Raw genomic sequence first — 12,151 nt, 5'->3', positions numbered from 1 at the left:
TCTTTATGATAAAATTATGACTTATAGAGTCTTACAAACCAATAATACCAAATTTTTAACCTCTTCGGATCTTGGCTATACATATGTGTACCTTTACTTTATTTCAAATTGTAGAAAATATCGTTATCTTGATGTCTCTACAGATACTCGTGTTACTTCATGTATGCTATTTCTTTTCAATTCGAGAGATTGAATAATTTGGTTCATGTTCAGCTCAGAAGAGGATAATAATGAAACAAACCTTACAATCTTTATCTATAACACTGTATTTAGTTAAACACATTTGTGGTTTTTTTTATATAAAAGTGTATTTTTAGCATTGTTTTATCTTCTCTATATTGTTATTATTTTCAATTAGAATTCCTATGAATCATTTGTAAATTCTTTGAAAGCAGTGAATGAGTGAATCTTAAATTGTTTTAAGTCATTGACATAAAAGCAATACTAATTAAAATCAGTATTAGTCTACATAAAATTATGAAGATAATGATTAAGAAAATAATAAGGAAATTCTGGCAACTGGTTCTAGAACTCATGCTTATAGCTTAGTATAGAGAGAGCCACGATTGTGGTAAAAATTGGACAATAGAGAGAGCCACGAATGTGGAAAAAATTGGACAATAGAGAGAGCCACGATTGTGGTCAACATTATAGTATAGAGAGAGCCACGATTGTGGTCAACATTTTAGTATAGAGAGAGCCACGATTGTGGTCAACATTTTAGTATAGAGAGAGCCACGATTGTGGTCAACATTATAGTATAGAGAGAGCCACGATTGTGGTCAACATTTTAGTATAGAGAGAGCGACGATTGTGGTCAACATTTTAGTATAGAGAGAGCCACGATTGTGGTCAACATTTTAGTATAGAGAGAGCCACGATTGTGGTCAACATTATAGTATAGAGAGAGCCACGATTGTGGTCAACATTTTAGTATAGAGAGAGCCACGATTGTGGTCAACATTTTAGTATAGAGAGAGCCACGATTGTGTTCAACATTTTAGTATAGAGAGAGCCACGATTGTGGTTAACATTTTAGTATAGAGAGAGCCACGATTGTGGTCAACATTTTAGTATAGAGAGAGCCACGATTGTGTTCAACATTTTAGTATAGAGAGAGCCACGATTGTGGTTAACATTTTAGTATAGAGAGAGCCACGATTGTGGTCAACATTTTAGTATAGAGAGAGCCACGATTGTGTTCAACATTTTAGTATAGAGAGAGCTACGATTGTGGTCAACATTTTAGTATAGAGAGAGCCACGATTGTGGTCAACATTTTAGTATAGAGAGAGCCACGATTGTGGTCAACATTTTAGTATAGAGAGAGCCACGAATGTGGTCAACATTATAGTATAGAGAGAGCCACGATTGTGGTCAACATTTTAGTATAGAGAGAGCCACGATTGTGTTCAACATTTTAGTATAGAGAGAGCCACGATTGTGGTTAACATTTTAGTATAGAGAGAGCTACGATTGTGGTCAACATTTTAGTATAGAGAGAGCCACGATTGTGGTCAACATTTTAGTATAGAGAGAGCCACGATTGTGGTCAACATTTTAGTATAGAGAGAGCCACGATTGTGGTCAACATTTTAGTATAGAGAGAGCCACGATTGTGGTCAACATTTTAGTATAGAGAGAGCCACGATTGTGGTCAACATTTTAGTATAGAGAGAGCCACGATTGTGGTCAACATTTTAGTATAGAGAGAGCCACGATTGTGGTCAACATTTTAGTATAGAGAGAGCCACGATTGTGGTCAACATTTTAGTATAGAGAGAGCCACGATTGTGGTCAACATTTTAGTATAGAGAGAGCCACGATTGTGGTCAACATTTTAGTATAGAGAGAGCCACGATTGTGGTCAACATTTTAGTATAGAGAGAGCCACGATTGTGGTCAACATTTTAGTATAGAGAGAGCCACGATTGTGGTCAACATTTTAGTATAGAGAGAGCCACGATTGTGATGAGTATTTTAGTATAGAGAGAGCCACGATTGTGGTCAACATTTTAGTATAGAGAGAGCCACGATTGTGGTCAACATTTTAGTATAGAGAGAGCCACGATTGTGGTCAACATTTTAGTATAGAGAGAGCCACGATTGTGGTCAACATTTTAGTATAGAGAGAGCCACGATTGTGATGAGTATTTTAGTATAGAGAGAGCCACGATTGTGGTCAACATTTTAGTATAGAGAGAGCCACGATTGTGGTCAACATTTTAGTATAGAGAGAGCCACGATTGTGGTCAACATTTTAGTATAGAGAGAGCCACGATTGTGGTCAACATTTTAGTATGGAGAGAGCCACGATTGTGCTCAAAATTGGACAATAGAGAGAGCCACGATTGTGCTCAAAATTGGACAATAGAGAGAGCCACGATTGTGATCAAAATTGAAAAATAGAGAGAGCCGCGATTGTGGTCAAAATTGGACAGTAGAGAGAGCAACGATTGTGATCAAAATTGAAAAATAGAGAGTGCCACGGTTGTGATCAAAATAGGACAATAGAGAGAGCCACGATTGTGGTCAAAATTGGACAATAGAGAGAGCCACGATTGTGGTCAAAATTGGACACCAGATAGAGCCACGATTGTAGTCAAAATTTTAGTATAGAGAGCCACAATTGTGGTCAAAATTGAGAAATTTGCATTAAAATTTAAGTATAAAATAAATCAAGACTTACTATATTAAAAAGCAATAGAATAAATCTATTTTTTAGCATCTTAAGTAAAATTCGTTTTTCTCTTCTCTCTTTTGCAGATACCAGTTATGAAAATAATACCGTCATTAAAACGCCGCTCTTCCCGACAGATCTCTTTACCAAAGAGCAACTCGAAAATGGTGCTGTTATATGCCACATAATCGGTGTGATATACATGTTCGTAGCCTTGGCCATCGTTTGCGATGAATTCTTTGTGCCTTCCTTGGATGTGATCATCGAAAAACTGGGCATTACGGATGATGTTGCGGGCGCCACATTCATGGCAGCCGGCGGCAGTGCGCCCGAATTGTTTACCAGCGTCATTGGCGTCTTTGTGTCATTCGACGATGTGGGCATCGGTACAATTGTCGGTTCGGCCGTCTTCAATATACTGTTCGTGATCGGTATGTGTGCGTTGTTCTCGAAAACGGTGCTAACGCTGACGTGGTGGCCGCTATTTCGTGATTGCACATTCTACAGTATTAGTTTAATGGTGTTGATATACTTCTTTCGCGATAATCGCATCTTCTGGTGGGAGGCGCTCATTCTGTTCAGCATTTACTGTGCCTATGTGACCTTTATGAAATGGAACGTGGAGGTGGAGTCGTGCGTCAAGAAAGTGATAACGAAAAATAAGGTGACTCGCGTCCGAAGTACAGATCAGCTTATGCCAGCAGTAAGTAGTTGGGAAGTTTTTTTGATAAAAAAAAATTAAAAAAAAAAATAAAAAAAATTAATGAATTGAATTGAATTTGAATTCTATTTAGATGAAACAAAATGAATTTGATGTTAATAATTTTAAAATGTGTCAAAAAAAAAATATCCTTTTTTTAAATTTTTAATTAAAATTTGTGTGACCATAAAAAGGATATTGTAACATTTTATTGCCAGTATTTATTTATGGTTTTGTATTTTGATTTTATTAATTAATGTTTGAGTTTCTCACTAATTGGCTTTAATTGGTTAGATGTTTGTTTTTAGAGATTTTTATTTAATTTTTAGTTTTTGTGGGTTTTGTTTTTTGGTTTTTTGTTAATTAAAACTAAATTTTTGCAAATTCAATTTTAGTTACGTTTTTATTCTTAGTTTATATAAAACAAATTGCACTTTTTTGCCGTTGAATTGCATGTTTTATAATCCCTGTATAGTTTTTGTTACCAGTTTAATTGAATTTATTTTGATTATTTAGTATAAAGCTTTATTCAGTATTAAGTGTTAAATATTTAGAGATTTTTTTGTTTGAAACAAAAAAAAATGTTTTTCAGTTTAGCTGAAAAGCAACAATCATTATTTTATAAATATTTTAAATACATATAGAGTTGGCTTTAAAGGAATTTGTTAAGGTTTTTAAGAAATTTAAAAACTAGCAATTTTAGAGATTCATTTAAAAAAAATATACAATAAAATTTTGAGATAAAATGTATATTATTTAGAGTTAATGTTAAGGCCTTTGCAATACAGCAAAAATATTTTGAGATTTTTTATTTTGTTTAAAGATTTTTCATTTTAAAGTTTTCGATATTATAAAAATTTTTTCAACAAAATTTCTATAGATTTTAGTAGTTAAATTCTTTTGCTTTAAATTACCATAAAAACAATTTGATTTTTTCAACAGCTTAGCTAAAATCAAAAGTAAATTTTTTCAAAAAAATATTTTAATTGTTTCCAATATTATTATTTTACCATAACATTATTTTAGTTAAATTTTACAGTAAAAAAATCTTTGTTTTGCCCTACCTTACACTACATTATTGTTAAGTTTCAACAAAATGCTTACATTGACAAATTGTCATAATAATTATAAAGAAAATTTATAACAATACAATTTATAAAATGCAATTATATTTTCTTGCAAGAAACAAGCAGCAAAATAAATTAATTGAACACCCACCTTTCACAGCAGCAAACAAGACATGCTCAAGAAACGAAACTTATGCACAGGAAATATAAAAGAAATTATAACTAAATAGCAACTTGTACACGTATTGTGTCTTAAAGTTTTTTTTTTTTTTTTGTATTTCTTATATTTTAAAAGACTTAAATAACTATACCAACATACATACAAAAATCCAAAAAAACTAAATAAGAAACTATGAAGAATTATTTTCAAGCATGTTGAAAAATTACTCACAAGTCTTAGACTTACAGGCAGAAACACTAAAAAGTATTTGAATAAGACTTTTGGCAAAAAGATTTGGATTTAATTAAAAAAAAATTAAAATTTTTGTTTAGTTTTTATTTTAGCTTAATTTTAAAAATGTTCCTAAATTGTTTTGAAATTTTTCTTTATAAATTTTTAAAGAAATATTTATTTTCAATTCATTTACAAAATTTCATTTAGCTGAGTTAAATAGTTTAAGAGATATTTGCTTGCAAAGTTTCTACAAAATCCTTACTTTTATCCAACGCCTGACAGTATGCCTTTAAATTTGTATTCATATTCTTAAAAACAAACACGCACGCACACACACACTGTTTCAAACTCTTCTTCTTTAAATTCTAGTATTTTACTTCGAGTTGTGGATTTACTCGTGTTGCTCTACTTCGTTTCAAACCCATCGTGTAACAATGTTGTCGTGTGTTGTATTTATTAGAATATGTGTTTGCGTGTGTGCCTTCATAAACATAAACAAAGAGTGGGAGCTTAAAACATGGCGAGAGGGAGGCAAAACAAATAGCAACAACAACAACGACAATTGTTGTGCAAAACAATTGTTATGCATGTCGTTTCTGTTTTTGAGAGTTATTTTTCTTATTTGTCGAGTCGTGTATTTGTCTCTAGTTCGTTTTCGTTTGTTGTTGTTGTTTTTGCAAAAATGTGTTTGATTATTTGCATTGTTGGGTTTTGCAATACAAGAGAAAGAGTGAGTGTGTTTGTTGTGTGTAAATAAACTCATATTTGTTGTTAAAAAGGAAGGAAATAATTCTGGTTTGCGTAGCTGAGGGAGGTAAAAAGTAGTTCTATAGTACTTTTTACTATTTCTTAGAATTTAGGGTATTTGGATGATAAATTTGGTACTATTTTTTGGTGATTTTTCTATTAGATTTTGAAAAATTTTAGCTGGAATAAAAAGAGAGAAAAATAAAGAGGAGAAATGCAGAAATTGTTATTATACATTAAAAAATAATATTTAAATTTTTTTTTAAGTGTTTTTAATTGATTTGTGTTATAAATTTCCATTAAAATTTAAGTAGTTTAATAAACATAGAAAAACATTAAAATTTTTATTTTTTTTTTAAGGAATTTTCAAATTGCTGGAGTTGTTTAAACTTTAGAACACATATTTAGTCACCGTTTTGATTACTTTTCTTAGCTATAAACATTTTTGTTTGAATCGATACATTTTAAAGACATTTATTTAAAGAATTTAAGGAAGTTCTGGAATATTTGTATTTGAATTTGTTGATTTTAGTTTCTAAGCTAATTAAAATTATTAGCAAAGCAAAATTGTTTCTTCAATTAGATTCTAAAAATAAAGAGTTATTAAAAAAGTTGGTGTTTTTGAAATCAAATTGTATTAATAGTAAAATAAACTATTTATTTACTAAAGCATTCCCATAGTTGCTTAAACTACACCATTTCGGTTATAAACTAAATTTTCAAAGCTTTTAAAATTTACAAATACCAAACAATTTTTAAGATTTTAAGAGTTTTGACCTACAATAAGTGCTAATAAAGAAAAAATAGAATAAAAAGTTTAAATATATTTTTTGAAAAAAAAAATATTTTTTCATTTTGTCCCCGATATTTTTACATTTTTGAGTAAAATATTATTTATTTAGCAAACAAAAAATTTTTGAAAAATATATTCAAATAGCAGACTATTTTTTATATAATCTGTCTTGAAGAAATTTTCAATAACCTCACCCACATCAAGACAAAAAATTTTTTAAAAATGAAAATTTTTTTTGGAAAAATTTTTAAAACATCATTAATATTTAAAGCTTTGTAAAAATCCTCTAAAGCCTGCATCAAAGCTTTGTTATTTTAATAACTTACTAAAAATTTTGGTACTTTTTAATTTCAAAAAAAGTCCTTTTTTTAATTAATCTCTGTTTGCCCTTCCTTTTGCCTTCCTTACTCACTTGAGTTTGAGTATTGTTCTAAGTTTCTTAAGTAAATGCAGTTACGTATTCTGTATTTAAAACATTGTTTAAATATATTGCAACTTTTTTCTTGTATTTTTTTTTTTGTTAAACAATTGTTTTATTTAAGTTTCAGTTTTACGATTTTTCCTGCTTCCTACCACTTCTTTTTAACGAAACATGCAGCAGGAAAATCTTAAGAGTTTTCCAAGTATGACAAATTAAGTCTTTATACACATGCATTAATAATATAGAGATTTAAAAGTTTTTTTTGGTGTGTATTTAAAAATAAAATTAAGAAATTATTTAAAGAAAATTTTTTTTTTTGGAAAATTAAAATAAGTTTAATTTTTAAATAGAATTTCCTTAAGGGAACATGCTCAGTTTCCGGAAAGGTATGATATAGGGAAAAATTTTACCCAAAGCTCTTCTTAATTTGTATCTGTTTACTTGTGTAAAAATCTTTAATATATTTTTTTTTTAATTCATTGTGTACAACTTTGTCACTCTGTAGATCATGGTATAATCAAACAAGCTGGTTTTAATAGCAATTTTTAAATAGATTACAATCTCCTTTATAAGTTTTATATAGACCATTTTTCAATAGATGTATTAGTTTAGTAGATTTCATCATATTTTCTTTTATATTAAAATAGGGTTTCACTAAGGCGTATGATTAATATTAATTCAGAAAAATATTAAGTCGTTATTTTAAATATTGAATATTTGCTCTAGTATTTTCCATTTGCAATATTTTGAATGATATATTACCTACCTTAGACTTCAAATTTACTATTGTGATAAACTTTTGGCAAGTTGTATTATGTTTGTGAATGCCATTGGCTTTACAAAAGCTTTAAAACTATTTTTTTTAAACAAAAAAAACTTCAATCAATTAATTAATAAAGAAATCATATGGAAAGGTAAAGAAACAGCCATTGTTTATTTAACTAAGTTATTTTTTATAGTCCAAAATATATTTAAATTTTGAAATTTTCGTTTTAACTCGAATTTTCGGTCGACTTTCTTCGATAATAGTTTTCCAAACAATTTTCTAAATTTTGTTTTTAATTCTAATAAACTCTAAACTAATATGTGACAGGCCTTTTTGCAGTATCTCAATCCATTTAGTCGTGAAAAATATTAAAGTTTGAAATGATTAGGTAAAATGCATCAATTTTTATAAATAGAGCTTAATTGTTTAAATTTTGTTCGATTTTTTTAAAAAAAAATGAAAATATTTTACAAATTGGATAAGAACAGGCTTCAAAATTTTCTAGTAATAAATTTTAAAATCGATGAAGGTATGTATGTGTATATCAACCTCAGAAAATGGACGAATATTGTGATTTTTAAAACAAAATTCTAAGTTTAGCATTAAATAAAAAAAATGTCACATTGAGTTTTTCAAATTTCTTTACAAATAAAAAAAACTATTGGCATTAGGGATGCCAGATTCAGATTCGCAAATAGCTGAATATTTGGCTTTAAAAAGCTGGACAAATAAAAAAAAACTGGACATTAAAAAAAATTACTGAGAAAATTTTAATTTTGTTTTTTTTCAAACATATTTTATCTATTGTAATCAAAATATATATGTATTACACTGTGTGACAGTGAAAAAAAATATTTGGAAAACGACCTAGCGTGGATATAGGTCTTGTTGAGGAACACCCTCTAATTCAGAAGTTATTCGAAAAGACCGTTTCCATTGATGTTCGTCAACATAACGAACAGTCACTCAATCAATTAATGGGTTTAGAAAAAAACTGATTACGCTTTAAAATGAATTTTATTCATACATTTTATGAAAGTTTAATTCATTGTCTTTCCGTAACAGTTTAAAATTTGTTTCAAAATGAATTAAAATTTTGAGGGCGTTTTAAAATCTTTGAAAACGGTATTTGTATGTCCTCACTTGTTTGCTTTTCAAATTTAAGGTTTTATTACATACTAAAAAAAACCTTAAAAAATAAAAGTTGAGAAAAAGCGTCGAAAATTATTTTTTTCTAATCGAAAAATCCATGGCACAATGTCGATTGCAAAATCCATAGAATTAAAAGTAATAAATTAAATAATAAAAACACTGCCACTTTATTTCTTTTTTGAGCTTACGCAAATATACAAACCTTTGGAGATTTGAAAACAATTTTGAAAATCTGTACAAGATTCCTCTAAATTTGTTCGTATTAATATTTCAGGTCAACCCAGATCCAATGACATTCGGTTTCTTTCTTTAGTATAGAGATTGTTTAAAATAGAAAAAACTCTTTCACATAAACATAAAATTTTTCTAAAATTCTCGAATTCATTCCTTTCACCTTTGTTAAACAAAATAGAACCATATCATTTGACAAATCTCTTGATATTTGTTTATAAGATTCACGAAGGAGCAGTTATCGATACATATTTTATGGTTATCTAGTTCTTCAGATATTTCAAGCTTTTTGTAAATCTTCCCAAGAAAATAGGACATTTTATAAATTTAAAAATGCCACTTTTTAAAAAAGAGGAGCCATCACCAAGTCGCAATGATTTTCTAAATAGCTAACTGCTGTTTTTAAAAAGTCTTCTAATTCCGTCTTAATAGTTTTATGTTCATTGAGCGAAATTTAAAACTGTACAAGAGCCATTCTCAAGAGTTGTAAATTCCAGCATTAGGTATTGCATAAAATATAAAAATGCTTCTGATAATCCTTCACTTCAGAATTCCTTCAGAAATTCAATATGACACGTATTCCCATAAAACTTTTTGGCATTTGTTTGGTTCCTTTCTTCAAAAAATACATACTCGATTTTGCATATGTTATTACTGTGTACTAATTAGTAGTAAGTAAATTTTCATTTATGGATATTATTGTCCAAAATTTCTATTTAGCTGGACAAATTCAATTTTAGTTTGAAACTGGACAGGCGTCAAAAAAGGTGGACAATCCAGCTAAGTCCAGCCCGGCCGGCAACCCTAATTGGCATAGATCAGGCATTTAAAAATTAATCTTTCGCTTAAAAACGTAGACAGCGGAGCAGACTTTGTAAAAATATTGAAATTTTTGCATAGAATTTATACAAAAATTTATTTTTTCAAAATTATTTTTATTGCTATTCAGTAAAAATAAACGGGCAATATTTTATAAGCCCACAAATCCGAATTAATAATAATAAAAAAAAATTATAGAAACAATTGATCTGAATAGAAAATTTTGAAATTTCTTTAAAGAAATATTTGTGCATAACAGTTTGTTTTACAGAAAAATGTGTGTATAAGAGATTTTCTATAGAAATATTTGTGTATAACAGTTTTTTTATAGATAAATTTGGGTATAACTGGTTTTTCTACAGAAATATTTGTGTATAACAGTTTGTTTTACAGAAAAATTTGTGTATAACAGTTTTTCTATAGACAAGTTTTTGTATAACAATATTTACTATAGAAAAAATTGTGTATAACAGTTTTTTCTATAGAAATATTTGTGTATAACAGTTTATTTTATAGAAAAATTTGTGTATAACAGTTTTTTGTAAAGAAATTGTGTGTATAACAGTTTTTTCTATAGAAATGCTTGTGTATAACAGTTTGTTATATAGAAAAATGTGTGTATAACAGTTTTTATATTAAAAAGGTTGTAAATAACAATCTTTATTATAGAACAAATTGTGTTTAACAGTTTTTTCTCTAGAAATATTTGTGTATAACAGTTTGTTTTATAGAAAAATTTGTGTATAACAGTTTTTTCTATAGAAATTGTGTGTATAACAGTTTATTTTATAGAAAAATATGTGTATGACAGTTTTTCTATAGAAAAGGTTGTGAATAAAAATTTTTACTACAGAAAAAATCGTTTTTTTTCCATAGAAAATGTATGTATAACAGTTTTTTTCTTCAGAAATATTTGTGTAGAATAGTTTGTTTTAAAGAAAAAATTGTGTATAACTGTAATATAGAAAATGAGTGTGTAACACTTTGTTTTATAGAAAAATTTGTGTATAACAGTTTTGCTATGAACAAGTTTTTGTACAACAGTTTGTTTTGTAGAAAATTTGTGTATAACAGCTTTTCTATAGAAAAATATGTGTATAACAGTTTGTTTTGCAGAAAAATTAAGTATAACAATATTTACTATTGAAATAATTGTGTATATCAGTTTTTTCTATAGAAATATTTGTGTATAACAGTTTGTTTTATAGAAAATTTGTGTATAACAGCTTTTCTATAGAAGAATTTGTGTATAACAGTTTGTTTTATAGAAAAAATTGTGTATAACAGTTTTTTATATAGAAATATTTGTGTATATATTCTTTTCTTTAGAAAATGTGTGTATAACAGTTTTTTCTATAGAAATATTTGTGTATAACAGTTTGTTTTATAGAAAAATTTATGTATAACAGCTTTACTATAGAAAAAATTGTGTATAACAGTTTGTTTTATAGAAAAATTTGTGTATAACTGTTTTTCTATAGACAAGTTTGTGTACAACAGTTTTTTTCTATAAAAAATATGTGTATAACAGTTTGTTTTATAGAAAAATTTGTGTATAACAGTTTTTTTATATAGAAATATTTGTGTATATATTCTTTTCTTTAGAAAATGTGTGTATAACAGTTTTTTCTATAAAAAATATGTGTATAACAGTTTGTTTTATAGAAAAATTTGTGTATAACAGTTTTTCTATAGACAAGTTTGTGTATAACAGTTTTTTCTATAGAAATATTTGTGTATAACAGTTTGTTTTATAGAAAATTTGTGTATAACTGCTTTACTATAGAAAAATTGTGTATAACAGTTTGTTTTATAGAAAAATTTGTGTATAACAGTTTTTTATATCGAAATATTTGTGTATATATTATTTTCTTTAGAAAATGTGTGTATAACAGTTTTTTTCTATAGAAATATTTGTGTATAACAGTTTGTTTTATAGAAAAATTTGTGTATAACAGTTTTTCTATAGACAAGTTTATGTATAACAGTTTTTTCTATAGAAATATTTGTGTATAACAGTTTGTTTTATAGAAAATTTGTGTATAACAGCTTTACTATAGAAAAAATTGTGTATAATAGTTTGTTTTATAGAAAAATGTGTGTATAACAGTTTTTCTATAGACAAGTTTGTGTATAACAGTTTTTTTCTATAAAAAATATGTGTATAACAGTTTGTTTTATAGAAAAATTTGTGTATAACAGTTTTTTTATATAGAAATACTTGTGTATATATTCTTTTCTTTAGAAAATGTGTGTATAACAGTTTTTTCTATAGAAATATTTGTGTATAACATTTTGTTTTATAGAAAAATTTGTGTATAACAGGTTTTCTATAGACGAGTTTGTGTTTAACAGTTTTTTCTATAGAAATATTTGTGTAT

General features: G+C 27.5%; 1 protein-coding gene across 1 annotated transcript in view; it reads left to right on the top strand.

The window, feature by feature from the left end:
* Window positions 1–12,151, top strand: part of Nckx30C — a 219,254-nt gene that overhangs the window by 52,181 nt on the left and 154,922 nt on the right. Inside the window, exon 2 of the mRNA XM_065500403.1 lies at window positions 2,767–3,383. Within this exon, the coding sequence (XP_065356475.1) occupies window positions 2,767–3,383 (617 nt within the window). The remainder of the gene's footprint in view (window positions 1–2,766; window positions 3,384–12,151) is intronic.

Source organism: Calliphora vicina, chromosome 2 (genome assembly GCF_958450345.1).
Source record: "Calliphora vicina chromosome 2, idCalVici1.1, whole genome shotgun sequence".
Classification (NCBI taxonomy): Eukaryota; Metazoa; Arthropoda; class Insecta; order Diptera; family Calliphoridae; genus Calliphora; species Calliphora vicina.
Note: the sequence above shows the minus strand (reverse complement) of the source record. Positions and strands in the feature narration are given on the sequence as shown.